At 63.3% G+C, this 27,018-nt stretch overlaps 8 protein-coding genes across 8 annotated transcripts in view; 4 read left to right on the top strand and 4 right to left on the bottom strand.

Moving 5' to 3' along the window:
• Window positions 1–2,223, bottom strand: part of MNEG_0447 (Coiled-coil domain-containing protein 65) — a gene marked incomplete at both ends in the record, with an annotated part of 4,854 nt that extends 2,631 nt beyond the window's left edge. The window contains 7 exons of the mRNA XM_014051078.1: window positions 279–404; window positions 603–688; window positions 978–1,055; window positions 1,416–1,496; window positions 1,614–1,751; window positions 1,917–2,024; window positions 2,197–2,223. Of these exons, the coding sequence (XP_013906532.1) occupies window positions 279–404; window positions 603–688; window positions 978–1,055; window positions 1,416–1,496; window positions 1,614–1,751; window positions 1,917–2,024; window positions 2,197–2,223 (644 nt within the window). The remainder of the gene's footprint in view (window positions 1–278; window positions 405–602; window positions 689–977; window positions 1,056–1,415; window positions 1,497–1,613; window positions 1,752–1,916; window positions 2,025–2,196) is intronic.
• Window positions 2,224–2,608: 385 nt separating this feature from the next.
• On the top strand, window positions 2,609–4,402 carry MNEG_0446 (40S ribosomal protein S19-1; the record flags this gene model as incomplete). The annotated part of the gene is made up of 4 exons (XM_014051077.1): window positions 2,609–2,701; window positions 3,061–3,151; window positions 3,782–3,964; window positions 4,275–4,402. 4 exons carry the CDS (start codon window positions 2,609–2,611, stop codon window positions 4,400–4,402), a joined length of 495 nt encoding a protein of 164 aa, XP_013906531.1.
• Window positions 4,403–4,861: 459 nt separating this feature from the next.
• MNEG_0445 (hypothetical protein) lies at window positions 4,862–5,670 on the bottom strand (the record flags this gene model as incomplete). The annotated part of the gene is made up of 3 exons (XM_014051076.1): window positions 4,862–5,037; window positions 5,221–5,436; window positions 5,649–5,670. 3 exons carry the CDS (start codon window positions 5,668–5,670, stop codon window positions 4,862–4,864), a joined length of 414 nt encoding a protein of 137 aa, XP_013906530.1.
• A 3,510-nt stretch (window positions 5,671–9,180) lies between these two features.
• On the bottom strand, window positions 9,181–10,283 carry MNEG_0444 (Phosducin-like protein 3; the record flags this gene model as incomplete). Its single annotated transcript, XM_014051075.1, has 2 exons — window positions 9,181–9,727; window positions 10,051–10,283. 2 exons carry the CDS (start codon window positions 10,281–10,283, stop codon window positions 9,181–9,183), a joined length of 780 nt encoding a protein of 259 aa, XP_013906529.1.
• A 527-nt stretch (window positions 10,284–10,810) lies between these two features.
• MNEG_0443 (hypothetical protein) lies at window positions 10,811–15,419 on the top strand (the record flags this gene model as incomplete). Its single annotated transcript, XM_014051074.1, has 14 exons — window positions 10,811–10,817; window positions 11,189–11,271; window positions 11,593–11,642; window positions 11,903–11,975; window positions 12,182–12,256; window positions 12,477–12,536; window positions 12,770–12,931; window positions 13,121–13,190; window positions 13,416–13,916; window positions 14,107–14,188; window positions 14,375–14,439; window positions 14,607–14,831; window positions 15,080–15,158; window positions 15,314–15,419. The coding sequence occupies 14 exons, from the start codon at window positions 10,811–10,813 to the stop codon at window positions 15,417–15,419; spliced, it is 1,638 nt and encodes a 545-aa protein (XP_013906528.1).
• Window positions 15,420–16,095: 676 nt separating this feature from the next.
• MNEG_0442 (hypothetical protein) lies at window positions 16,096–19,750 on the top strand (the record flags this gene model as incomplete). Its single annotated transcript, XM_014051073.1, has 9 exons — window positions 16,096–16,108; window positions 16,796–16,884; window positions 17,588–17,651; window positions 18,189–18,273; window positions 18,453–18,552; window positions 18,808–18,858; window positions 19,047–19,136; window positions 19,302–19,374; window positions 19,557–19,750. 9 exons carry the CDS (start codon window positions 16,096–16,098, stop codon window positions 19,748–19,750), a joined length of 759 nt encoding a protein of 252 aa, XP_013906527.1.
• A 1,461-nt stretch (window positions 19,751–21,211) lies between these two features.
• MNEG_0441 (Translation initiation factor IF-3) lies at window positions 21,212–23,037 on the bottom strand (the record flags this gene model as incomplete). The annotated part of the gene is made up of 5 exons (XM_014051072.1): window positions 21,212–21,307; window positions 21,606–21,683; window positions 21,949–22,039; window positions 22,370–22,579; window positions 22,790–23,037. The coding sequence occupies 5 exons, from the start codon at window positions 23,035–23,037 to the stop codon at window positions 21,212–21,214; spliced, it is 723 nt and encodes a 240-aa protein (XP_013906526.1).
• Window positions 23,038–23,576: 539 nt separating this feature from the next.
• On the top strand, window positions 23,577–26,747 carry MNEG_0440 (hypothetical protein; the record flags this gene model as incomplete). Its single annotated transcript, XM_014051071.1, has 8 exons — window positions 23,577–23,672; window positions 23,927–24,016; window positions 24,483–24,587; window positions 24,988–25,063; window positions 25,445–25,509; window positions 25,743–25,820; window positions 26,046–26,167; window positions 26,645–26,747. The coding sequence occupies 8 exons, from the start codon at window positions 23,577–23,579 to the stop codon at window positions 26,745–26,747; spliced, it is 735 nt and encodes a 244-aa protein (XP_013906525.1).
• Window positions 26,748–27,018: the final 271 nt, after the last annotated feature.

Genomic DNA, 27,018 nt, shown 5'->3' with positions numbered 1-27,018 from the left:
GTGTGTGTGTGTGTGTGTGTGCGTGTGCGTGTGCGTGTGTGTGTGTGTGTGTGCGTGTGCGTGTGCGTGTGTGTGTGTGTGTGTGTGTGTGTGTGTGTGTGCGCGCGCGCGTGCGCGCGTCGTGCATGCGGCCGTGCCGCACGTACATGTGCTTGTGCTGGCACATGTGTTGGCACGCATTCGCGCGCTTACTAGCGATTTCGCAGGCCTCCTCAATCCCAGGCTGTGCCGACGAGCTCGCAGGCCTCCTCAATCCCAGGCTGTGCCGTCGAGCCCACCTGGCGGACTCGTACTCCTGGCGCGCCTCCGCCTCCGCCTCTGTAAACCCTGTCGCCATCGCGGACCCCACATCCTGCATCTCCTTGCGCTGCCGCGCGTGGCCCGCCGTCGCTGCCACGCGCTCCCTGCGGCGCGCGGGATCCGGGGCTCGGCTCTCAGCGCGCGCGGCCAGCACTCCAGACGCTGCTGCGGCCGCGCCCCCTACGTCCGCGCCGCCCTCCGGCCCCGATCCTCCTTCTCGCGCCCAGTACAGATCGTGCCCATGTTCAGACCCAGTAGCGCCGGACAGATCAGACCACGCTAATCACCGCGCCTCGCCTCACCGCTCAAACTCCTCCTGCAGCGCCCTAAGCCCCTCCGCGTACCGCTGGTCCAGCGCTGCCATGCGCGCGTGCTGCAGGCCCAGAAGCTGCTCCAGCCAGCGGCAGGGGGCGCGAGGACGGGCAGGGGCATGGAGGGGCGGCCGCTGACACTGCTGCTGCACCAACGCCGCGCAGCCCGTCCACAGGCCAGGCAGTGCGGTGCGCGGGCAGTGACCTTTCTCCCCCCCAAGAGTGGCAGCCCATTCCGTACGTCCCTCGTTTGGCAGCTGCGCACATTTTGTTGCAGAGGGCTTGCGATTCCGCCTAGCCGCCGGCCGCTGCTCACAACTGCCCCGGTCAAGCTCACTGGTACCCACAGAGACAGCGTGACCGCACCTGGTCCATGGTGACTAAGTGGGCGCGTACCGCCTGCTGGTACTGCTCCTCGGCCTCCTCAAGGTCATGGTCGAGCATCTGGCGGCGCAGATGACAAAAAATCATGGCCCGATGAGGTGTGCGGTATTATGTAAAATATGGAATGATGAGGTTTGGTTTTTATGGTTTTTATGGTTTGGTTTTTATGGAAAACGTGCTGTGGCGACCGGCACCAGGTCAGTCAACCCTGCTGGTCAGCAACCGAGCGCTGACGCACGCTCCACCGGTGCCCAGGAGCAGCAGGCCCCAAGAGCCAGCAGCCGCTCCTCGGCGCCGCAGCCGCGCCCGGACGCGCCCAGAGGTATTGCGACGAGCGGCCGCTTTGAAAGGCTGAGGCGGCCGCGGCGCCGTTCTGCCCCTTCGGAGACGACCGGGTGTTTGAATTCTGTGGCGGCCCACCTGCACCAGTGCGTCCTTCCTGTCGACCTCCCGCTCGTGGTTTTGGCTCAGCACCTCAATATGCTTGCGCAGCTCCTCCACCTGATGCAGTAGTTTGTGCGCAATAGGAAAGTTTATACATTCACACGCAGGTGAATTGGCGCGAATTGTGTGCGCGCCGGGCGTCGCCGCTCGTGCCGGGCCACCGTGCAGCTGCACTGCTGCAGCGCCCCACCCCGCGCGCGCCTTTGACAGCCGCATTATCTTGCGCCACTGGTTGTGTATCTTGATGCCGTTGATGTGCGCGTACCGCTGCTCGCGCTCCTGGCGCTGCCGCAGCGCGACACGGGTGATCTCCTGCAAAGCGGGGGCAAGGGGGCACCACGCCTGGGAGCCTGGCTCGGCTCGGGGTCACGTGCGCGCGCAAGTCGCTGTAAATCATCATTTTCAGGCCTGCTTTTCTTTCTGCGCCAAGTCCCTGCGGCTTGCATCTCTCCCTGCAGGTCGGCGGGACCTCCCTACCCGCCCGCTCTCAGGGCGCACCGCTTCGCGCCGCTGGCGCTCCTCTGATGCCAGGGACTCCATCTCCAGCCGCGCAGCGCGCTCCTCTGCCGTCTCCGCCTTGCCTCCCTACAGCCCCGGAAAGCGACGAGTCTGCTTGTCATGCGGATTACCCCCCGTAACAGAGTGGGCGCACCTGCCGCTGCACCGCTGGCACGCCCCATCACGGACCGCTCAGCAGGAGCACGTATGTGCGACCTCACTGCAACGGCATCCATAAAAGCACCACGCCAGCACGCACCTTGCCAGAGGCCTTCTTTTTCGCCATCGTGCTCAGGGAGATTGAAACGTCCGGAAAGAGGCTGTGTCAGGTGTGGGCACCTGATGCCAGTCAAAGCAACTGATACCCCTCAATGTATCGTTGTTATGCGAAGTCCGATGGGCTCTGGCCGTTGCGTTTTGAGCGTGGACTTCGCACGGAACGGCCTTGACGTGTGCGTAGACTGTTTAAAAATGGTGTTAACTCATAACAATGCATTAATAACATCGGCTTGTCACGCATCGGTGATCGTTTAGCCACGAAGTCCTAGAGGCACTGCTGCTGAGTGAGTGTGTGCAACATAGGCCCCCGCGGTCGCCTCCCCCGCCCTCTCCCCAGCGCGACTGCACGCAGCAGTAGTAGCGTGTGCCCGTGCAAGGCAGCGCAAGCAAACATGTCTCGCGAGGTGCAGCCTCAGGCCGTGAAGGAGGTCCCCGCCGAGGACTTCATCAAGGCGTACGCCGCTCACTTGAAGAGCACAGACAAGGTTAGTAGCCAGAGGCAGCAGCTTTTGTACGAGACGGGTGGTGGGCGGGCGGAGCAGCAGCAACCAGGGCGGGGGGAGGCGGCTTGCTACAAAGGGCCACGAAGCAGGCACCGTATACCAGCGAGCAGATGCAGATCGCTAGTTGCGGCGTGCTGGAGGCGTGCAGGGCCAGAACCGAGCCACAGATTGCAGACAGCCATCGCTGGCTTGGTACCCGGCGTCCTCACGGTCCTCTCGGGCACTTGGCGTCCGTAACGAGCCCTTTACGAGCCTGACCGCCCGTCGGCATGCTGCTCGGCGATGTCTGCACCATGCTCATGCGCCGGCCGCGCTGCGCCGCTGCTGTTCGCAATGCGCAGCTGCAGATCCCTGACTGGGTCGATGTGGTGAAGACCGCCTGCTTCAAGGAGCTGCCGCCCTTGGACCGGGACTGGTACTACATCCGCGCTGGTGAGGGGCCGGTTGCGGAGGAAGGAGCGCTGGCAGGACTGCAAGGGCAACGGCGGCTCGCGCGCGCCCCAGCAGCACTGGGACGGTGCATGTCACACACCGTGATAAGCGGCGAGCGGTGATACGCTGGCGTGTGCGCAGTACATGGCAGTCGCGACCAGCAGCTGGGCTGTGGCACCATATGTGGACAGAGGCGGGGCTGCTGCACCAGAGTGCTGCGGCACATTCAGCAGCCCCGTTGGCGCATTACCAGCAGCTATCGGTAGGACCAGCGATTGTGAAGGGCGCAGCAGCTGCATCCGCCAACGGCAGTGTGGCATGTTGGACAGGCCTTGTGCGTTGGATGCAGCGGCAGCTGGCCTTAGCCAAATGTACTGTCGTGGTGGTGTGAGCCGCTCGCTGCTTCGCAGTTTGAGCTGATACCAGCGAGCGCCAGCTGCCCGCTGACGTTGCAGCATACAAAGCAAGTCGGGTACATGATTCATTGACGCCAGCAGCGCTGCGAGCATGTGACTCGAGTTGCCGCAAGCCGGCGCGCAGCCTGCACCTCACCGTTCAATGCACCCAGCTTGCGCCCTTCACATCGCCTCACCCCACCGCTCTGCCTGCCCCCGCCGCACAATCCCCCAGCCGCCATCGCGCGCCAGATCTACGTGCGCCAGGGCCTCGGCGTGGGCCAGCTGCGCATCAAGTTTGGCGGCCGCAACAAGACCCGCGGCGTGAAGCCCGAGCACTTCAAGAAGGCCAGCGGTGGCCTCATCCGCCACATCATCAAGCAGCTGGAGACCGTGGGCTTCATGGAGAAGCACACCGGTGCGCGCGCGCGCATGTGTGTGTGCGTGTGTGTTGTGGGGTGTTGGGATGGGAAACAGGGGGCAAGGGTGGCGGCGGTGGCCGCTCAGGACGGCAGTGGCGGCTGCAATTCGGTGGCTGCAATGTGGTGTTGGCTGCTTCAAGGGTAGCTGGAATGGCGCGTCTCTTGATACAGCGAGGAGGGGCGTCGGAGTGCCTGAGCGCCATGCTCGCATGTCGCGCAAGCTCCATGACGCGGTTCGCGCACCAAGTTCGCCGCAGCTGCAGCCGCTTACGTCAGTCCCCCCTCACCCGCCCGTCCCGCACGCAGGCGCCAAGGGCGGCCGCCGCATCACCCCTGCGGGCCAGAAGGACATGGACCTGATTGCCGGCCGCGTGACTGTGCGGATGCCCACCCTGGGCTTCGCCGTCGCCGCCGCCCCCGTTGCCGCCGAGTAGGCAGCGGACAGTGGCAGCCCAGGCACGACCGGCCTGGCGGCGGGCGGTGCTGGGTGGACGCGGGTGTTTCGCGCGCGGCAGAGCGTGCGAGGCGGGGCGCACCGGCGCTAGAGCAGCGGGCCGGGCGCCCCTTCCGGCACGCCTGCTGGCAGCGGCATCGCGGCTATCGGTGGCTTTGCTGATTGTGTGCGACCCATGGTGTAACCACCGCACAACCCATAGCAACATGAGTTACTGGTTACACAAGACAGCGGGGATCCGCCAAGGCGTGCACAGCGGATTCAAATCGCAGAAGGCTTTCCAGCAGCGTTGCTTCGGACCTCTTGTGCAGGCGTTGTGCGCAGCAGCGATAACAAGGGGCAACAGTTCACCAACACGTTTCACTTGCAAAACGGGGCACAAGCTCGTCACAAACTGCAAGCGCAAGAGCCAAACACGCTGCTGGGCCGCCGCATGGCGTCACCGTGGCGCTGCCCCAGCCGCGCCGCCGCCCTTTGCCGCCTGCTGCCCGTTGACTGTCAGCGCGCACACGTTGGCGCACTCTGACAGGCAGTACCCGCGGGACCGGTATGACTCCTTGAACACCACGCCCCCAGGCTCCCTGCGGACGCTGAGCGGTCCGAGGCCGGGCGCGCCTGGGGAGAGCCGGTTGCCGCGGCGGTCAGAGGTAACAACAAGGGAGCAGGGGAGACTGATGAGGGTGACAGGATTTTCAGCCTAGAGTGCCTATACCGACACCCCCTGCTACGCTGTGAAGGCAAATGAACCCAGCAGGCGACGCCGTGGCGCCTCGCGGGGCCGCCGCCCCTGCCGCTCACCGTCGCCGCCTCGCACGCACGTCGGCACGCACTTGCGCGTGCAGCCCTCAATCGCCTTCTTGTTGCTGCCAGCCATCAGCCGGCTGAGGGGCTGCTGCCGCTCGGCGTCCGCGCCGGCGGCGCCTAGACGGCCCGGCACGTTCTCAAACGTGTCCCCCGTGTCCGCCGTGGCGGCCGCTGGCGGCGGTGCGGCGGGGCTCAGCACCAGCACGAGCGCTGCAATGGCACATGCACAGATTGACTGGAAGGCACCTCCTCGGCCGCCACGGCCGTCCAACTTGCTGCTACTGCTGCTGCTGCTGCGTCCAAGGGCATTGACAGTGTCACTCCTTACTCTTCGTTGGCCCCTCGAGGTGGCTGCGCCAGTGGGTGCTGCTGCGTGGGTCTGCAGGATACGCTGCACACTGCTGCAACGTGCCCCAGCCAACCTGCCGCTGTCTCCTCGACCATGTTGCCACGCACATTGTCGTATGATTGGCCTACAGATCATGTCCGCGGTGCAAACAGGCAACCTTACGTGGTGTAGTCAGCATGGGCATACGGTAGCACGGTATGATCCAAACTCGATTGCTGGGCTGGCTGAATACCTTACCGGTATTGCCTGTACTTAGTTGATTATCTGCGACGTGATGGGGTATACAGTAAGCCTTCGAAAGTAAGCCTCTTCTGTACACCGCCACGCGGGTGGCAAGCCAGCAGATCGTTCTGGTTTTGTCCTCTCGGCCTCTCTTTACCGTTCAATATTTGCGGGAGCAATAGCTCGGTGCTGATCTTCGCTGTAGCTCACACCGTTGCAAGCCGTCGTTGTGTCCGCGGTGACCGCCTCCTTGAAGAGCCACGGACGGTCAATTGGCTTCTATATGAGACCAGCAGATGGTGATGGGGGTGGTGGGCAAGACGGCGGCGCCGCACGCGGCGGCGCCGGCGCGCCAGCGGCTCTCTCTGCGGGGCCGCTGCTGCGCGTGCTGCTGCCCGTCTATGATGGGCCCCAGATCCGTGGCGTTTTACACCAGTATCTCCTCCGAGAGGGCTTTCAGGCGACAGCCAGCGTGTTCGTGCGGGAGGCAGCCCAACTTGGCCTGGAGGGCGGCCTGGATTGCGGCGACATGCCAGCGGTGAGCCGCCACCTCCTGCAGGCGCAACCTAAGCGACGACCCTGAGCATTCACCAGCCGCGGAGCCTGCCAGGAACCCATCGCATGCAAAGGCTGATGGCGGCGGTTGTAGCAGCGCCGCGGATGCGCGTTACTCACGGCGTATAAGCTGGCGGCCGCGTGCGTCCATGACTTGGCCCCCAACAGCCCCTAACCGCCCCTCGTCGGCACCGGCAGGACACCTTGCAGCAGCACGTCTCCTGCGTCCTGGCCAGGCTGGAGGGCGGCAGTCGTCACGAAGCGCCTGGAGTGATCGGCAACGGCCAACTCGCCTCTGATGGTGAGTGCTCGAACGGTGTGCGCTCACACGCCAAAGCACATGTTCTCGAGGCGTGGTGCACGTGCCCATGCACTTGCGGTCGATCCTTGTGCGCCGCCCCCCCTTCATGCACATGCGCTCGAGCCGTGTGTGCACGCGCCCATGCACACAGGCAGCGCTACGGCAGCATGCCATGCGCTCTGCGGTGAACCTTTTCAGCCCCTGCGTGAGGTGGACGCTATACTGTCGCGCAGTGACCGTTGACTGCACATTGATCCGGCTGGCCCCTCCCCTCATGCACACCCAGGCGCAGTGCCACAGGGCGGTCCTGCGGATTCGATCCAGCCGCGGGCCCTCTGGCGGCTGCAGGGCCGCGATGAGGGCCACAAAAACGGTGGAGAAGGTGGCCGCGGGGAGTCAGCGGGCAGAGAAGCGGCTGGCGGCCGCTTGGATTGGCGGCGGGGAAATGAGCGGACGGAGGAGGATGCCGAGAGGCAGCAGCAGCAGCGGCAGGATGAGGAGGAGCAGGTACAGCCACATCAGCAACAGCAACAGCGTCACCGTCAGCAGCAGCAGCAGCACGAGCAGGCGGGTGCAAAGGAGGAAGAGCATGCCCGTGAGAAAGCTTCAACGGCGGTTGGCGCAGCGGAGGGCGGCGAGGCCCGGGAGCATCCGCCGGAGTCAGCGCGGCGGCAGCGGCGCGCGAGCGGCGCCGGCGCGACGCCAGGGGCCAACGGCGGCGAGGGCAGCCGGCGCGCCGCCCCCGCTCTTTCTCTGGGACGCCAGCCATCAATCGCGCCCTCCTGCGTTGGGGAGCCGCTGCTCGACTTTGGGGATGAGATGGATGAGGAGGTTGATGGCAAGGAGGACTTGGAAGAGGAGGGAGACGAGGAGGAGCATGAGGAGGAGCGGCAGCAGCAGCCAGATGAGCAGGCAGTAAGTGAGGAAGAAGGACGGGAGGAGGGGCACAAGGAAGGGCAGCAGCTGTCGCGAGCCACGTCAGAGGAAAAGCCGGAGCGGCGGGAGGGCAGCCCGCGGAGGGCAGCTGAGGGCGCTGGCACTGGTGGCGATGAGAAGCGCGACCAACGGCGGGAGGACGAGGGCGGCGGCGACGGCGGTGACAAGCGGCGGCTGGTGTGGCGCAGCCCTCCGCGGGGCGGCCGCGACCGTAAGCGCGACTCCGAGGGCGGGCACGGCCGCAGGCGCAGCATCTCGCCGCAGCTAGGGCCGCGCCGGGCCGGCAGCAACGCCAGCGCGGACCCTGACCGCGGCGGCGGCGGCGCTGGGAGGGGGCGTTCGACGACGCCGGGGCGCCACCCCAAGCCGCAAGGGGCGCCCGAGCGGCCTCGCGAGGTGAGCAGCGACCGCGAACGCCGCGGCGGCGCTGGTGGTGGCGGAGGCGGCAGCGGCACACGGGACAGGCTGCAGGACGGTGGCAGGGACAGAAGCCGCGAGCGGCAGCAGCAGCCGCAACAGCGGCAGCAGCAGCAGGTGCAGAGCCGCAACTACGAGCGACCATACGAGCGGATGGCGGCAGGCGATGCGAATGCCCACGCGGGGCGCAGAAGCGAGCGTGAGCGCCCGGAGAGCGCCCGCAGCGCTTCGCAGCGCGGCGGCGGCGGCAGCTGGGGCAGGGGCGGGCGCGGTGGCGGCAGCGGGCCGGCGTCGCCTTCGCCCAAGGGTCACAGCGGCGGCTTCGTCCTCGGGCCCCGCGTGCCTGAGCCGTCCGCGTCTTCTCAGCAGCACAAGCCACCCGCGCCACACCTTGGGGAGCGCTCTTCGCGCGCCGTCGGCGAGCCGGCAGGCGGCGGCGGCCAGCAGGGGAGGGCGCGGGACGAGGGGACGCGTCCAGCGGATAGGGTGCAGCCCCGCAGGGACGCGCCGCCGAGCGACGGCGGCAGGGGCGACGAGGCGCATCGGGATTGGCGCGGGCTCCCTGGCAGGGGCGCTGGCGGCGGCGGGCGGGAGCATGACCGCATCGGCGACCACGGCGGCGGCGGCGGCGGGGGCGCTCCAAGGGGCGGTGACAGGATCGAGTTCCCGCCGCCGCCTAAGGAAGAGCCCCGGCTGGGCCCCAAGCGGGCCGACGAACGGCCACGCCCGGCGCCGCGGCAGGCGGATGGCGGCGACGGCGGCGGCCGCAGCGGCGGCGGGTGGGGTGGTGGAAGGGCGGCTGCAAAGCGCCGCGCCGATGATGGGGACAGCGGCGGCCCCGGGCCGCGGCAGCGGCCGCGCCACGGCGAGTAGGCTGGTGGCAGCAGCCGGTCACCTGGCAGCAGCGGCTTGCCGGAATAGCACTGCATCAGAGGACTCAAGAATTCCTTCGCAATTTTGTATGCATTCCATTGCCTCGAGCTTTGTCCACCATTGGTTTGCCTTCCCTCGGCACTGCAATGCAGCATCGATCCCGCGGCCACTTGGCAGTCAAGACTGCCGCTGTCTGTTTCAAGGCGTTGGTCGTGCTCTCCCTCGGTAACACGGTTGAGGTCAAGAAAGCACGTTTGGAGACTGCAAGCAAAGACACCCAGAGCGACGCAACATGTCAACATCAGTCAAAGTCACTGCTCTCGTCCTCGTCAGCGGCCGCCTGCTCCCGCTGCTCCACGAGCCGCTGCACGAGCCCCTTGACCGCCCGCTCCGCCGCCGCCGCCGCGCCGCTGCCGCCCGCGCCGCCCTCGTCGCCGGGCCCCTCCTCGCCGCCGCCGCACACCGGCCCGAGCTGATTCAGCGTGAGCGCCACCTGCTCCGGCGTCGTCCGCGGCCCGCCGAACGCCTGCAAGCCAATGATGTGCTTTTTGCAGCCACCGCCGTGGTAGACCAGCACCGTCGGCAGGTTCTGGTCCGGGTAGTTCGGTATGCAGCTCGTCGACACGATCTTCAGGAAGCGCGTCGCGGGGTGCCGCCGCGCGAGGTCCTGCAGCGCGCCCTCCATGAGCCCGCAGCCGGCGCTGCTGGACTTGTAGAGCAGCACGACGACCCAGTAGGCGCGGGACGCCTCGGTGACTTTTTGGACGAACTCGCTGCCGGAAATTTCGTCGAGGGTGCCGAAGCGGGGGCGGGCGGCTGCCTCGCGAATCTCGCGGATGCGGCGCTGCCTGGGGTGGGAGGGGGGCGACGCAGTGTGCGGTGTGAGTGTGTGTGTGTGTGTGTGTGTGTGTGAGAGGGAGTGTTGGTGTGTGAGTGCGAGTTTGTGTGAGAGTGTGTGTCTGGGCGTGTGTTTTGGGGGGTGGTGCACCGTGGGATGTTGTATCTCTCGAAAGCTGTGTCTTGTTGACATGCTTATGTGAGTCAATATACTCAAGTCCAGGCATGTGTGCACAGTAAGGAGGCGCGTGGCAACACGTCTCTCCCTGCAGCCAGCTCCGCAGTCCACGCGCCCGCAAGCACGGGCCACGTGCACGGCTGCACCCGCCCCCACCTGTACTCCTCCAAAGCGCGGTCATCGGAAAAGTCATCCTCTAGATCTGACAGCTCATCCGCGTCCTTCTCCCTGATCTTGGCCGCCCCGCTCGGCGCCTCCGCCTCTGGCGCGTATGCATCCGGCTTCCATACCAGCGCCTTGGCCGGCAGGTTGCCCAGCCGCCGTTGGATGTCCTGCCACTGCGTTGTCTCGCCCTCAGGGCCCTTGTAGACCGTGTGATAGTCTGCCATGGTGCCGCGAGTGCTGCTGCTGCTGCTGCTGCTGCTCTTCTGCTGCTGCTGAGGCGGTACCGAAGCAAGCGCTGCAGTCGCTGCTGTGCCCCACTTTGGGTGCGCCCGACTACGGATGAGCGCGCGTGGCTTGCTCCTGAGAGACTAGCGGTACAGTTGCTTTTCTGGTCACAAAACCAGCGGGGCGAGACTCCTGAGAGACGAAAACGGTTGAAGACCGGCACTGGCAGATCAAATTGTTCTAGAAATCGGATTGATCGACGCGGGACACGAATTCAATGCATTTTATGTTTCCAATTTATCTGAATAATACATGTTATAATACAGTACGGTATGTGCCCAACTTCGATGAGGCAATCCTGGCAGTGACTCCGATAGCAGCGGCCTCTGCCTTCGCTCAGAGCCTGCCACCAGTGCAGTAAATACATTCATATGGCTGGCATGGTGCAAGCGCAGCTTCGGGTGCGGCCTATCCGCCAATTCGCTGTTGGAGCGCCACCACGCAGTGGAGTGAACGGGCGGACGCGATGCCGGGTGAGCGGTCTGCCGCTGCAGCGCACCACGATGCCGGTGTGGCATCAGATTTTGATGATGATAGAAGTGATCATGCATCCTGCAATGACCCATTGATGTACCAGGTTCCAGCAACTGCATTCAATAATTCAATGCGGGGTGCCTGGATGGTCGGGACACACGTGCGCGCCAGCCATGCCGACGCCCGCTGTCCCGAACCGCACGCCTCAAGGCACCGCTTCCGCAGGCAGCGGCCAGCGACGCGGCCTCCCCGTCAGCGCCCACAGATGCATACAGCGCCACCACGAGCGCCGTGGCTGCACCCGCCCCTGCACCGCTGGGGGCCCCCGTGCCTGGCGGAGAGGCGCCGCCGCCGCCGCCGCCTGACACAGGGCCGCGAGACCGCGCTGACCTGTACAAAGCGGTTGGGGTGGGTGCTGTTGTCAGCGTGGTGGCCGGCATCCTAGATCACCAGGTGGGGTGAGAAGAGCCAAAACGCCTGCCCTCGGCTGCTGGTGCACACGTGCCCGGTCCTGGCGACCCTGCCGCCAGCCGGCCGCCTGCTGGCTGCCTGCTGGCTGCTGCTGCTGCTGCTGCTGTCGGCTTGCCTCCTGCTGGCTTGTGCCTGCTGCTGCTGCTGCTGCTGCTGCTGCTGCTGCTGCTGCTGCTGCTGCTGCTGCTGCTGCTGCTGCTGCTGCTGCTGCTGCTGCTGCTGCTGCTGTTGCTGCTGGTGGTGATGGCCAAAGTGGTGGTGACCTTGTTCTCCCAAATCCTCCGCAAACCCCCACCCTGTCAGGCTGTGGAGGACCACCAGGGGCTGGCCATGGCGGTGGTCTTTTGCATTGGGTGAGTTGATGGGGCAGGGTGCTTGCAGTGCAGAGGGGGGGGGGAGCGGTGTGGATCAAGACCGAGCAGGTCAAGTTGATAGGCAAGGGTGCTTGGATACTGCGGCACATGGGGATCGGTTCCAGATGAAATTTGCTGGCTGCCAGCAGCGGCATGGCTTTGTCGCCTGCGTTCAGCCTCTCTCTGGGCTAGCTGCGGCAGGCAATTACTTTTGACGCATCCGACTGGCGGCGACACCCCAACCTTGTTGTACTGCAAAGGTATGCTGGGATCATCGCGGAGGACCTCCTGGGCTTCAACAAAGCTGGGGTTGCCCTGGGCACGGCGGTTTCGGTGAGCGTCAAATGCCACAGAGTCCGGTGGAGGCAGTCATGTAATGCACGAACCACTGGAATCGTACAGCATCCAGGCAGGGCCTGTGAGGGTACCCTCAAGCCCCCTGACCGCCGCTTGGCCACGGCCAGCACTCTAGCCCCCTTTGACCCAGCCTCAGGTTTGCTCAAACTCTGCCTCGCCCCCGACAATGTTTGCCCCCTCAGCTGTGGATCATCCGCTCTACGGGCTTCAGCCCTGGGGGTGCCGTCGACAGTGAGCTCTCCGCAGCGCTCACCCAGGTGAGAGGTAGCGGCGTGCAGCCCCAATACGCTGGCTGCGCCGTTTCTTGTGACGAGCTGTGCTGCGAGATATCGGGCTCGCCAGCTGCTGACTCACGGCAGCGCACCACACTCGTTGCACCACCTGCCCTGGCCGTTCCTGGTTTTGAGCCAGGAGAACTTGGATACGCCCCTGCATCAACCCTTGGTTTGATGCCTCTGCATCAAATCTCTCTGCCAGGTCAGCGAACTGATATACTTCCTAGTGGGCGCCATGACTGTGGTTGAGGTCGTCGACGCGGTGAGTCATGGGAGGTCATTCGCGTCTGTTTGCGCTGCAGCTCCTTTTACCACCATTGCCATGCTGCAGCAGGCAAGAGGGGGATAATCGGGCCGCGGTCAGCTGCAGGCCCGACTGCAGAGCATCAGGGCCTGCACTGCATCTGCTTGTCGCGGCTGCTTGCCCCTAACATCTGGTGCGCTGGTGTCGCCTCCGCACCCGTTCCCCTTGTTTCGTTCATCTTCGTTCTGCAGCACGGGGGCTTCAAGCCCTTGGCCGCGGCAGTGAACGCCAGCGACGCGACGCCAGCGGAGCGCAACGTGCGGCTGCTGTGGGGGGTGGGGCTGCTGTCATTCTTCCTCAGCGCCGCTCTGGACAACCTGACCACCACAATCGTCATGCTGTCGGTGCTGCAGGTAGGATGTGGAGCCAGCTGAGGACCCTTGCCGTTGCAGAGCCATCCAGTGGCACTGCACATCTCCCACTTCATTTCCACAACCAATGGGAATGGTCCTTGAACCCTGCATGTGTGCCTGTGTTTTTGCCCAAACCCTGTGCATCACGGACGCCCTTCCCGGAACCCTCTGAACCCCATGGAAACGCAGCGCGCGATCCCCGACGACAAGGAGCTGCGCAAGCTGCTGGGGGCGTCTGTCGTGGTCGCTGCGAATGCCGGTGCGCGTGGCGAGGGCACGCGGGCCTGACGGGCGTGCGTGTGATGAGCAAGATGTGATCGATCGACTTCTTGACATAACGCCTTCCTCAACACAAAATCAAGCAACGGCCGCATGCCGTGGTGGCTCATCTCGCTGCTCTCCCCCAAGCCAGCCAAAATCTGGCTGCCAAACTGACCCGCCTCATCGCGTCCCCTATTGACTTGCACCCACCATCCACACCCAGGTGGGGCCTGGACCCCGATCGGTGATGTCACCACCACCATGCTCTGGCTTCACGGCCAGCTGACGCCGCTGCCTACAATGAGGGACCTCTTGCTGCCCAGCTTGGTGGCCCTGGTGGTGCCCTTGGGCTTGCTGCAGCTGTTTGCCCCCGAGTTCAAGGGCACGCCTGCAGCTGTGCTTGACGAGCAGCCAGGTGGAAAACAGCAGCAGCAGCGGCAGCAGCAGCAGCAGCAGCAGCGGCAGCAGCAGCAGCAGCAGCAGCAGCAGCAGCAGCAGCAGCAGCAGCAGCAGCAGCAGCAGCAGCAGCAGGGGGAGGAGCAGGCTCTCCCGCCAAGCTTGGCGCTGGCGCTCACGACCGCAGACGCGCCCATCATGGGCGCCAGCAGCAGCCCGGAGGTGTCTGAGGCGATCGCTTTCGAGGATGCCTCGCAGCGGGGCCCGTTGGTGCTGGCGGTGGGGTTGGGGGCGCTGCTGTCTGTGCCGGCCTTCAAATACCTGACAGGTGGGCGGGCTCTGCAACTTGAGGCATTTGTTATGCTGGATCCCCTCCACGCATCTCTGCCGCCGCCTTCTTGAGGCCTTCATCAGCTGCACCAGACTTCCCTGCCTCAGACTTTTTCCATCGGAATCTACTGCACCACCAAAACTCTCCTCAACCCGTGTCTTAATTGCTTTTGCAACCTGGCTGGCAGGGCTGCCGCCCTACATGGGCATGCTGTGCGGGCTGAGCGTGCTGTGGCTGCTCACGGACGCGCTTCACTTTGGGGAGTCCAGGTGTGGCCACACGCGTGGCAGCTCATGGCACGATATGCATGGCTTTGCCGTGCTTTGTTCCAAAGGTGGCATTATCCGATAGAGCTCGGAAACATATCATGGCATTGAGGTATGTGCGGCAGTGTGGCTGGACGCACGACAGGGCCCGCACCCAAGCTGTCAGTGCCCCGCTAATCAAATCTGTAGGGGCTATCCGCGCGTCACTGACGCGCTGCGCAAGGTCGACATCGAGGCCATCATGTTCTTCCTAGGTGGATTCCTGGATGTCTTGACGGATGAAATTGGGGGGGTACTTGCTTGAAGCTACTTGCCACACGGCAGCATTGCCCTTGCCTGCGCATGCAGGGGCAAGGTTGAATGGCCGTGATATTGCATGGCGCAGGTTCACCAAATGGCTCTTACGCTCAATGCTATGCAGGCATCTTGCTGGCTGTGGGTGCGCTCGAGGCGGCAGGCCTGCTGCAGCAGCTGGCAGTTGCACTTGGCGCGGCGGTGCCGAACGTGGGCATCGTGGCAGCCGCGATCGGCGTCGTGTCTGCGCTGATTGACAACGTGCCCCTGGTCGCCGCCACCATGGGAATGTACGATCTGGCGCTCGTGCCGCCCGACAGTCAGCTGTGGCAGCTCATTGCGCTGGCAGCAGGTGGGGCCGGTTGGCATGGGAGGACGGCATGGGCGTTGCAGGGGCCCATGGAGCGCTGGCCGTGCTGCTCCATGCCTGCTTGTAAGACCCGCAGGTTGCGCACTCAGTACCCTGCATTCAGGTTTTGCGGGGTTGATCAGCGCATGCGAGGCACCATGGTCGAGAGCATGCGCTTGCATGTCGACGCATGGCAGACCGCGCCAAGTGCATGCATCCATGCAAAGCTGCATCCGCATGCGCGCCTGCAGGGACGGGCGGGTCCCTTCTGGTCATCGGTTCGGCCGCTGGCGTCGCTTTCATGAGCATCGAGGGCGCTGGATTTGGCTGGTAAGTCCCTGCCACTGGTGCTGGGCCCCGAGGCTTGACCATGTTGCTGCAATCGCGTTGGTGAGCAACCGTCGCCCTCATCCAAGCGGGCTGGGCCAGTCACCCTAAACACTTTTCTTACACGGTTCATGTGACCACCTCCCCTGTCGCTGCAGGTACTTGCGGCGCATGTCGCCATGGGTGGCGGCTGGGTATGCTGGCGCTCTTGCGACATACGCGCTGCTGCACGGCCTGCCCCCTGACGGCACACTCGCGCCGTAATGCGATCTCAACCTTAGGGCCCTGCGCAGCCGCGGCTGATGCCCACAACATTTTTGTGTAATCAATCCTGCCACCACATACTTGTTCCTGTCCTACATTGTGTGCATAGACTGTGGAACAATGGAACGGGGTGGGGCGCCTGGTGGGAAGGCGGCAATTCCTGGTGAGGCATTCAAAAGATGAGCGCCCTGGCCGTCCACCACAATCCTGCGTTACCGTAGGTTCTTATCGTAAGATTTTTTTGATAAGGACATCTGATACTGATCAGCATAGCTTTTTGCACATGTGCAATCGTGGACGCATTGACTTTGCGATCTGACTTTGTGTCGCAGCCAGTGCGTCAGCCCCACATCACTTACCTAGGATATGAGATAGCTGTACTGATATATTTAGCACCTCCAGGTGGCTGCAGTCGCCACGTCGCCTTCCTGCGAGCACCGTGCTGCTCCCGGGCCCTTCTCGCGTTCTGCCCAGCGTGTGCGACCCATCAAGACGCGTGTGACGTTGCCCACAAATGCGCTGACGATCTGCGCCTCGCGGCGGCCTGCTGCCTGGCGCACTGTAGGCACTGAGAACCCCGTCAGCATGGCGGCGCGCCCAAGCAGCATGCTCCTCATGGTGCTCGTCCTGTTGGCTTTGACAACAACTGAGGTCGTGCAAGCTGACAAGTTCAATTATGATTGGCAGTGGTGAGAACGCGGGACATGTGGGAGGCGCCGAGGTCGTGCAGCCAGCTGACAAATTGCGGGAAGGACTGTTGACAACGTTGGCCCAAAGGGTTCAGACAGTGTATCGCCTCAATGTGTGGCGGGCATGAAGAACGACAAGTAGCCTCACTCTTGGATTTCACTGGCAATTGTGGCCTGCCCCCCTTTCCCCCCTTGCATGCCATGCATGCCATGCACACAGCACTGACACGCTGTGCTCGCTTGCTCTACCTTCACAGGCACTATGGCGCCCGGGCAACCTACTATGTGGGTTCAACCACGAATGTGTTGTTGTTGTAAATGTCAACATGATGTATGAAGCCCAAGGCTACGGCGTGCTTGGGTGCGGCATGCATGCGACCTGGCAGCACACCATGCAAGCGTCTCACCTCTCTTCCCCTCCCCCCTTTTGCTCCTGAACATCAATACCAGGGCACTGATGCTTGGTCCATTCACAAAGGTAGGTGGATGATGGGCGCCAAGGGTTCTTCATGGAGGAGGTCTCGGCACTGTGCCATGCTGCGCATGCAAGTTTTGCGCGCAAATCGCCAGCCAGCAAAATCATCTCGTCAGCGTGGTTTTCGCTTCGCACACAGACACACCACCCCAACCCATGCCCACCCACCCCAACACCCAACCTGTATCACGTGCGTGCCCACCTCCATCTAGGTTCCTGCGGCTATGGCTACCTGTGGAAGGACGAGCCCCTTGGCTGGGATGTTGCCGCGGCTACTGATTTCATGGACGGCTATGAAGACGTGAGTCTGCCCGCTGCGCGGCTGGGCGGGTGCGTGGATGGCTGCCTCGTACACTAGAGAGCCTATCTGTGTAGGCGTTTTCTGCATCAACACCCAAGAATTTGCCTCAATCCTCTTTGGCCCCTGGTTGTTGCTCTTGACGTCCGAACAACCTCAGACTCTCAGTTCTCATCTACTCACCCTCCTTGATCGTGCGCGCAGCTGTGCGGTCAGTGCGTCGAGATTGCATGCGACTCTTCATGGATCCAAGACAACTATGGACAGAAGCTTGATCGCTCCTGGTCATGCTATGACACCTCCAAGAGCGTCGTCGTTCGCATAACCGACACCTGCCCCTGTGAGCGCTACTCCTGCCTGGCTGCCTGTGCGACCGGCAGGGGGGGGGGGACAGGGGCCGCATGCACCCAGACATGACAAATACGGCTTGTGCCCTTGGGCCCCTCGGAGCTCTCTGCCACAACCAACGTGCACCGTGTCGCAACGTTTTCTGCTCCACAAGGCACGTATGCCCCAAACCAGTACAGCAACAAGCGCTGGTGCTGCAATGACCAGGTGTGCTGTGTAGAGGCCTCGGCCCCGCGTGTCACCGCACCCAGAGGTGTGCCGGCAGGGGCCATGCTCACGCCGCGCCCACCCAGAGCACATGCTGCATGCTGGCCATCACGTGTGCCAACCCCATCAAAACTGTGTTGCCCATCTGCAGAACCACTTTGATGTGTCTGTCTGGGCTTGGGAAAAGCTGGCTGACAAGAAGTGGGGCGTGATCGGTGAGTGGGAAGTGGCTGTGCAGAGTGCCAGCAGCCTGCCCCTGCTGGGTATGAGAATGCTGCATGCTGACGTTTCTCATGTTTCAGACGCAGGCTGCTGGATAAGTGGCCTTTGAAGTGCTTTCAGAGTCAGCTGCCCGGTGTATGTCCATGCACCCTCGTCCACTGCCCCACTGCCCGACAGACCACCCCGTCTGCACACAAAAATCCCGCAGGCGTGAAGTGGCGTCGTGTGCCCTGCAGCCACAAGCCTGACAACCCTGCACCCGTCCCTTCCTGGCCCACCTACTCCCCGCCTGAGCCCTCTAGTAAGAGGGCAACGGCATGAGGGTGATGTGCGCAGCATTTTCTTTCGCACTTATCGCGCAAGGCGTTGCCCCCCTGCTTCTGACAAGATACAGTTACTCACCCCACAGCATTTCCTCCGACCCCAGCCCCTATATTCAAATCCTGCTGTCCCATCTGCTTGCCACAGCTGAACTTCTTCACGGCTCCCCTTGTGCTTCCTCCCCCCCCCCCGCGCAACCTCCACCACAGGCGGCCGCCCCACACGCGATTGGCCCGAGTATTCTGGCGAGCCTGATGTGCTCAGGGTGTTTGACAACGGCGTGGCCCCCTACTGGTGCGTGCAGCTCAACGAACCTGTCGCATGGCAACAGGGCCTCTTGTGTCCTTGAGCAGATGCTTTTGAGGGTGGATTTGATGGCCCCAACCGCAGCAACGGCGTGGCTGATTATGCTATCCTCCACCCATCCTATGGGTCGCCTCACCAGCTGCCCTGGTGCTGTGTCCTGCCCACAGGTGGGTGGAGCAGTGGAACGCCTGGGTGCAGCCGCAGAGCGATGCCATGCAGTCTGGCATGAGGAAGGGCCAGGGCTTCTGTGCCAAGATCTCCCAGTCGGTGAGCGGGTTGTACGTGAGGAGATGGATATTGCATGTGCAAGCGTTTGGCGATGGTGTTTGGTCGCTGGCCAGGGCTGATGAGAACCCTGCCGCGGTGCAAGCCCTGGTGATTATGCATCATGCATATTGCATAGCTTGCTTAGCTGGACTGCAGCACTGGTGTGGCAAAAAAGAACGAAGTTATGTAGACAGGTGCAGCAACCTTCAAGGGGTGGGGACGAGTGGTCGCCTTTCGCCCCCAATGCAATCTCAGGGTGGCATCAGATTCAAGACCAATCCAGGCGCCTTCCAGAACAAGTACAAGGTTTGGCATTCTTCCGGATGCTTTGCCGCTTTTCCACATCCACCTTCAGCTTCGCTCAGCCTTGCAGCAAAGCTTGAAGTATTGGAGTGATGCAAATCACGCTTGCGACCTTGCGGTGCCATGCATCAAGTGCCCAATGATCGCCCAACTGCTCTCACAATTTCTGCCCCCCTGTCTTGTCACACCAGATCAATTTCTGGGTGTATGTGGGCGTCACCGGTTGGGAGGGCACCGCCGCCAAGATCCCCGACATCTGGATCAGGATCGGCGGCGACAAGGTGGGCGTCTATGCAGCTGTCTGCCGGCCTCGAAAATGGGGCCCCAAATCCCCCCTCCCGCCCCTCCCAGCAAACGAATGCCGGGCAGGGCAGTGCTGGTTCAGCCGGCGGGGCCTCCCCATTGGCCTAGCTGTGACCGCTTGCATGCGTTCCTCCTGCGCGCAGGGCGCCTGCAACCTGGTGCGTGTTCACGACTCCAGCCCCAACGCGTTCGAGCCCATGTGCCAGTACTGCGCCGGTGAGCAGGCGGTGGTGCTGCGGAGCAAGTTGCGAAAAGTGGTAGCCGCGCGGCGCACTGGCTACCCCTTGTGGCAGTTGAAGGCGCCGTCGGGCAATTGTCGAGCGTCCTACAAAAGCAATGCACAGCCCCACCTCACCTGCCCCGCTCCGCCGTGCTCGACCCCACGAAACACCCAACAGACTACTACTGGCGCTGGACCCACTACCTGCCCTGGTACGGCGGCGCGTCCACCAGCCAGATCTACAACAGCGGCGACTCGTTCAAGGGCTGCGGCGGCAACGGCGTGTGGGACCTGGACTACATCGAGTTCGTGGCCCCCTACAACTGGGGCGGCGACCGCTGGCTCTGCATCGACAACATCCAGCTCGTCTGAGCTGCACCCCAACAATAATCCCATCTCCCGCCCGCAGCGTGCAAACGAACCGCAATTCTGCAGCGTGCACACGAGCTAGGCAAAGCCTTGGCGGCGTCCGATTGGCAAGGCTTTCCGCTTGGTCTGCCCAACAGCTTTGCCGAGTTTTGTCTCCCATGCATTGCTGTGCTGCTGCCAGCGAGGTGTGCTCACTCCTGAACCGCGTCCAAATGAGCAATATAGATCACAAAACTATGTGCGCACGGCCACTGTGCGCTGCTCATGCCTCTTCAGCAGCTTCTTTCTAGGCCCTGATCTTGTGCCCCGCAACCTCCACATATTCTGCAAGCTCTTCCTTGTGCTGCAACTCCATTCTTGCAACAGCTGCTGATGCCTCAGAATACCTTGCGTGACGCTTGCTCTGCTCCGTTTTTACATGCTCTTGATCGCCTGTTCTCTGCCCTCTCAAGGATTCCTCACAGCAGCATAATTCATGTGCCTTTTTGTTGCGCCCATTTTGTTTGCGTGCTTGCAACATGCGCATGCAGTAGCAGGTCCTTGCATCTCACATGCCTCACATTTCTCCTGTAACTGACGGCGTGGCTGTTGTGCAAATCTGAGCCTGGGTGATTAGGCAGAGTGATTGAGAGTAGGTTGGTCATATTTTTTCTGGAGATTGCCGAAGTCAACTCAGCACGACTATCTTGTCAGGTGCGCGGTTGAACACCAAATCATGGTTTACTTGTTGCTCGGGCACCAAGACAAGTACTAGCGCCTGGGCGCTCTGGAGAGACGGATGCAGAAAAGCGAAGAGTCCAGGGCCACGGCGCTCACGCACCCAAGCTCACAACGGCAACGGCAGGCGGCGCCCAAACGCTGCATCGCGGGTTCATGGGTGTTTGTGTTGAAGAAGAGCGCACGTAAATCTCTCGAAAAAAGCTGTACATACATGTTGCAATGAGCGCCGCGCACGCGCCACATGGACTGCAATCAGGCACGGCAGCGGCATGAACAAGAGCTGCACACACTTAACGACCATCAGAAAGAAACCAGAAGCGGCATCGCCAGACCAAACACACATGAGAATGGCGCGCCAATGGCCATGTCAACACCACCCGGGCGCCCCAGCGCTGGCCACACGGCGGATACACAACGTGATGCTCAAACACATTTTTACTCACAGCCCTTGCCTTCCGGCTCCGCGTTGCTGCCTGAAACGCTGGCATGGCCGCTGCCCAACAAAGCCACAAGGCCAGCGCTGAGGCGCCGACCACAGACCTGCCGCTCAACCTGCTGAACCATGGCGACGCGCCAGCCCTCACAGCCTGTTGACCTCGCCGCTCTCGCGCCCAGGAGTCGCGTGGGCGCCTCTCGGCGCCGCACCCCCTAGCCCGCGTGCCACCCATGAGAGCGGCGGGCGCGTCGCCCCCCATCGGGGCTGGGCAGTGGCAAAGCCACTGCCAATTACAGGGCGGCGACTGTTCACTTGTTGGGGGCCATGGTGACGGAGAAGTTGCTGGTTTTGAAGTTGATAGCGCCGTCCACCTTGCCCACCGAGGTCAGGTCCTCCACAAAGCGCTGCAAGGGGAGGTGCAGGTGCACGTCCAAGGTAAGCAACCAAAGGGAACCGGGCCGGCGTCTCGCTCAACATGCGCGCCCTCAGCCCTTTGAAAGCTCAGCAGAGGCGTCACAAGGGCCCCCGCTGGCGTCTGCGGTCGGACAGCCGCTGCGACCTTCGGCCAATCGCCATGAACCAGGCTGTGCAGGGCCCGCCGCTGGCTCAAGGGACCCCCTAGCACCTGCTAAAAACATCTGCGACAGCACCACCTGGTGTGACCCGTGCAACATGAGAACGAATCCAAGCACAACCGCTCACCAGGATGAGCTCCTTGCCCTGGTCCTTGAACCGCAGCTCGCGCCCGCTGAACGCCATCGACACCTTGACCTTGGAGCCCTGCGGCGGGGGGACGAGGGCGGCGCGTTGGTGTCATGTTGCGTGCGGGCGGTCTGCATGCACACACTGCAGCCCCGATGCAGCAGCTTGCGCCGTCCCATTCTAAAACACCCTCTCCAGGCTCTCGCAACGCACAAGAACCATGGCCTTGACGACTCAAAAAATTGGCCGCGCCCGGCCCGTTGGCTGCTTGGGCGGCTTGGCCGCTCTGCGGCGCCACCGCTAGGGGTTATGCAGTGCTCCGGGCAGCCCCAGCGCGGCCCACCTTCTGCAAGAAGCCCTGCGCCTGCTTCAGCTTGACGGCGTAGTCGTGCGTCTCAGTGACAGGCCGCAGCCGCAGCTCCTTCAAATCGACACTGCACGGTCGTATTTCAAACGGCAACAAGAAGGTTGTGAGTGAGGGTGCAGGCGTCGGGCGGGACAGACAGGCCCAGGTTGGGGGTTGAGGGGGCCATGCCGGCCGGCGCGCAGCTGGGCGCAGGGCCGGCTAGTGCTCTACCAGCGGGGCGCATTGCTGCGACAGCTGCGGCTCCGCGTGCCGGGAAGCTTTATTGCTGATATGCAACAGCCCCAGCTGCCAACTTCCCTATTCTTCACTTGTCCAGCACAGGACAACAGCCCTTCTCCTGCCACAGCCCCCACCCAGCAGAACGGCGGTGCTGTGCGGCGCGACGCGCCCAGCGCACCCCTTGGACGCCTTCTGCCTCTGCTTGGTCGCGCGCTCCGCCTCGTACTTGAACTTGCTGAAGCTGATCAGCCGCGCGAGCGGCGGGTTAGCGTCGGGCGAGATCATAACGAGGTCCACACCCTCCTCGCGCGCGATCTGGCGCGCCTCGTCGGTCGCCATGACGCCCATGTCCTCCTTATCCATGCCCTGGACTCGCAGGCTGGACGACCTGCGGGCGCGTGGGGTGCGGTGATATTAGTCGGGTGCGAGTGCTGGCAAAATGGCTGGTGCCCAGGGGTGGGTCGCGCGTCGGATTTCCCAGTGCTGCTCCCGCTTGACCATCGTTGACCGCCGCGGCTGGGCACGGCGCCGGCCAGCTTCGGGCGCTCGGAGCGGAGTAATTGCTTGCTAGATACAACCAAGCTCCCCGTCTGCTCACTCGATCTGCTTGTTGATCAACACGCGGCGGTCGTTGACATACTTGGGCTCCATGGTGTCCCACTGGTCGGGGATTGGGGGCCCGTCCTCGTAGTTGTCGTCGTAATCGTCATAGTACTCGTCACCCACACCGGCCGTGCTCAGGAGCCAGGCCGTGCCGTTCGTGGGTGGGGGCCCGTAGCCCCCCTTGAAGTCGAACCCCTCGAAATCAACCGGGCGATTGCGCTTGAAAGCTCGCGCGGCCTGCATCAAGTGGCGTACAGTGAGACCAAGTGCATGCAGGTGCAGGCGACACATCCCAAATGTGGTGTCCAGGGCGTCAAGGCCAGGGGAACTCACCACGACACCTGCTGCTGCTGCATTCCAGCCGCTGGGCGCCGCCAGGACGCGCGCGTGGATACAAGCTGTCTTTCCGACCACTTGTCGCTGCTGATGGGCCCGTTGCAAGGCTCCCTGCCGGGAGCCCAGCGCTGTGTGGTGCATGCTGCTTCAAGTGCTGCTGCTTGGTTCTGTGATGCTTCGCGTGAGATGTGTAAAGTAGCACAAAACAAACGCCTATACAATGTACGCCCTCGTATCCATGGAAGGGCGCCCCTAGTTGCCACGCAGATTCAGAACAGCCGCTGCGTTGTCGCCGAAAGTGCCCCTTTTGAATGACACCGTACGGGGTTAGCCCCGTGACCAATTTCAATTTCAATTGCAAGCAGGGTGCCACATTACCAGTCAATATATACGTAGATCGGCCCGGGAGATCAGCACCTTGCTCTGCCCCTTGCACATTGGCAGTCATGGCCTCCAAGGTCACCACTAAGAGCTTCTACGACCTTGGCAAACGCGAGCTGAAGACCAGGACGGAAGTCTCCTTCGCGGACTCCGACCTCAAGGTGCCGCACAGGGTGCAAGCTGCGTCGCCGCGCTGTCCCAGGTGGCACGCACGACTGTGGCCGCGGCGCCCAGCCCGCGTTCTTCCACGCAAAACGCACAGCGGAGCGGGAAGATTGCCGCATGCCCTCGTGGCGCCAACGCGCCTGTGCCAACGATAGAATGCCCCGCAAGCCCCGTGCCTAGAGCCCGGCGGCTCGGCGGGGGACGCGCAGCCGGCATGCTTGACGGCCAAGGTGTGTATGGGTGTGCGCAGGTGGGCATCAACGCATCCGACGAGGCTGGCCTGGTGGGGCTTGATCTGGACAAGGGACCCTGGAAGCTGGGCTATGACGTGAAGCGCAAGGTGCGGGGGCCGCAGGGGCAATTGTGCGTATGTTTGTGCGGGTGCGCATCTACCTGCATTCGTGTTTGTGTGTGGGTGTGTACGTATGTGTGTGTGTGAGAGAGAGACATAGACAGGTACAGAGACATAGTGTGTGTGTGTACGTTGGTGTGTATGCAGGGGTTGCAGGGGTCGAATTCGGCTTCCTTGAAGCGTGGGCGGTGTCAGCCCTGTCTTGCGTGCGTGATGCAGCACCAATGACGTGTCCTGTGTCCGCCCGGCCTTCCTTGGCGTATGGGCTGCCGTTGCTGTTTGACCAAATGTGAATCTACCGGGACCGCCATCCACAGCGCGACGATGCGCCCCAGCCCGCAAACTGCACCCGTGCGCAGCAGTGGCCGGGTCAAAGCCTGCCCCTGAGCGCCAGCTGGCGGGCCTCCAGCACAAGGCCCCCATGCGTCTCGCATCTGCACGTGCGTGCCCGCAGGACGTAGCGCTGCAGTACACCCGCAAGAACCAGGGCAGCACCGTCAAGTTCAGGCAGGTGGTGCCCGGCCTGAAGTGGGAGGTCGTGCCGACGCCGGTCATTGAGGTGCGCCAGGCTTGCGGGCATGGTGGCTTGGGTTCTGGGGAGGGGGGCTAGCAGGACGACGATGCGCGTGCCGCGGGCAGGCATGTGGCACACATGCAGGCGACAGGCGTGGGACAAGCGGGCCGGCGGACCAGAGCGGGCGCGGATGCTTGAGCCTTGCGGGCGGGCAAGCACAAAGCAGCAGCAACGGGCGACCTTCGCCGGCAAGCGGCGCGCGACAGCTGCCACGGCCCGCCTCGCCACGCGTGGCGCCCGCCCTCACATCGGCCCTGCCAGCCGGCCCCCGACGCCCAGCCCTGGGCGCCTGAACACCAGCACCAACAATCCAGCCATCCCAGAAGGCCCGCCCGCCCCTGCCAAAACGTGCCAACCGCATCAACCGCCCTGATTCACCCCCCAGCTGTCCACCAAGCTCCTGGACAGCGCAAAGTGGAAGGACTCTTTGAAGCTGACATATGACTTCATGAACAGAAACGGTGGGGGGCCAGGGTCTATGTGTCAGGTTTTGCAGGGCGTGCCAGGACTAGATTCAATCGAGCCATTGAAGCTTCATGTGATGCATTGAAACGCCGGAGTTGTTGTTGTCTGGCGTCGCCCAAATCGCTTGGCGCCGGCGTTAAGCGCATGCGCGGCAGGGGAGTTGCAGGCACCAGCGGCCTCATGCGAGAGCGCTGCGCACAGACGACGTGGACTGCTGACATGCAGCAGCAAGCGTGTGGGAGCCTGCGTGCAGCAAATTGCTGGGGGCGAGGGGACAGCCCTCTGGTGGCTTTCGTCACCGCTGCTCACTGGTGGTTGGAGCGTGGGGTGACGCCTCTCAACCTGCCACCCTCCCTTTTGAACATTCACTGACACAGCACACTACATTGAGACTCTCAAGTTCAACAAGCAGTACAAGATTAGGGTGGCTGGCGACAGCTCGGTGGGCAAGCGGCAGGCGGGGTTGTTGACCGGCCTTCGGCATCGCCGTGGCAAAGCGCCGCAGCGCCCACACGCGCGGCGCCGCCGCTTCCCCTTTGCCGCCCAGCACTCCGGCCCCTGTGCGCGCCGCGGACTTCGCCGGGTCGCCTGCGGCAGCTGCGTGACAGCTGCCGCCCCTCCTCCTCAGAATTACTGACCGCCCTCCCCAACCTCCCCCCTGTGCCCCGCCCTCAGAGCTCCAACCACGCATTCTGCATCGGGTGGAAGCCGGACACCAAGTGGGCCAAGAGCTTCAAGCTCATGCACACGCCGGTGAGCCCCCCTTGAACGCGCACATGTGGCTGCCCATGATTCCTGAGAAGCGCGTCATCTTAGAAGCGCGTCCTCCAACGCACAACGCAGCGCACGGGCGGCGCTGCTGGCGGCCGGGGCCTGCCCGCCACCAACGGCCCGGCCCCCCAGGCAGCCACGCAGCGTCCGCACGTCATCCGCCCTCCAACTGCACATCCCATCGTCTGCAACCGCCGACCGCCGCAGGCCGCGGGCCCGCTGCTGAGCTACAAGCTGAAGCCGGCAGCTGGGTGGAAGCTGTCCAACGAGGCGAGCCTCAACACGCGCACCCTGTACAGCAGCATCACCTACAAGGCCCTCAAGGGGGAGTGAGTGGCCCCGGTTGCTTGCGGCCGTCGGGGTTTAGTGTCGAGGGTATAGGGCGGAGGGCTTAGGGCTTAGGCTCTCCAGTTCACTGGCTGCGGCATGGAGGTGTGATGCTGCATTGAGAGCATCTGAGAGATTGTGAGAGAGGGAGAAAGAGTCAAGGAATGGCCGCGCGCTGTGGGGCAACGTGGCGCATGCCTGCGGCTGCCTGGCGCACCTGCGATTAAACAGATATTCCGTCAGCAGGCTGGCATCATTCATTGCTTGGCGCAAGCACAGCATGAACCATTACTAAGCCAGCAGGCAGGCGAGCGGAGCCCCTAGCTGGCGGTGCTGACAGCGCCGCCTCACACGCCCCTGCTCACCGCCCTGCACAACCCTGAACCCTTTGCCCCTGAATCGACCCGTCTGCACCACACAGCCGTCCACCTGACCGACCCCATCCACACCAACCCCCGCCTTCCCCGCGCCCCCGACAGCGCCGAGTTTGTGGTGGACGCGGCGCTGCCTTGGGACAAGCTGCCCAGCTTGGGTGGTGCCAGGCTGCTGAAGCGCGCCGGCGTCAAGGTCGACTTCAAGTGAGGGCGCCATTTTTTATCCAGCTTACTTTGCGCCTGGTGTGGCTTTTTGAGGTTTGTGAGGGCTGTGCATTTGTCATTTGGCACGAGGTCTCGCATATCTGGACGAGTCATGCGCTGTCGGCGCTGGTGTCGCTGCCAGGCGCGTATGGTTCGTGCGTGTGCGGGTCTTTTGAGGTCCGCTCGCCGCGGCCGCACTGGTGCGCCCCGCAGCCCAGCCTTGCCTCTCTGATCCCACACGTGTGCTTTGCAACCCCCGACCCCCCCCCCCCCCC

The sequence above is a fragment of the Monoraphidium neglectum genome (assembly GCF_000611645.1).
Source record: "Monoraphidium neglectum strain SAG 48.87 unplaced genomic scaffold scaffold00035, whole genome shotgun sequence".
Lineage (NCBI taxonomy): Eukaryota > Viridiplantae > Chlorophyta > Chlorophyceae > Sphaeropleales > Selenastraceae > Monoraphidium > Monoraphidium neglectum.
This window is presented reverse-complemented; position numbering and strand designations above follow the sequence as displayed.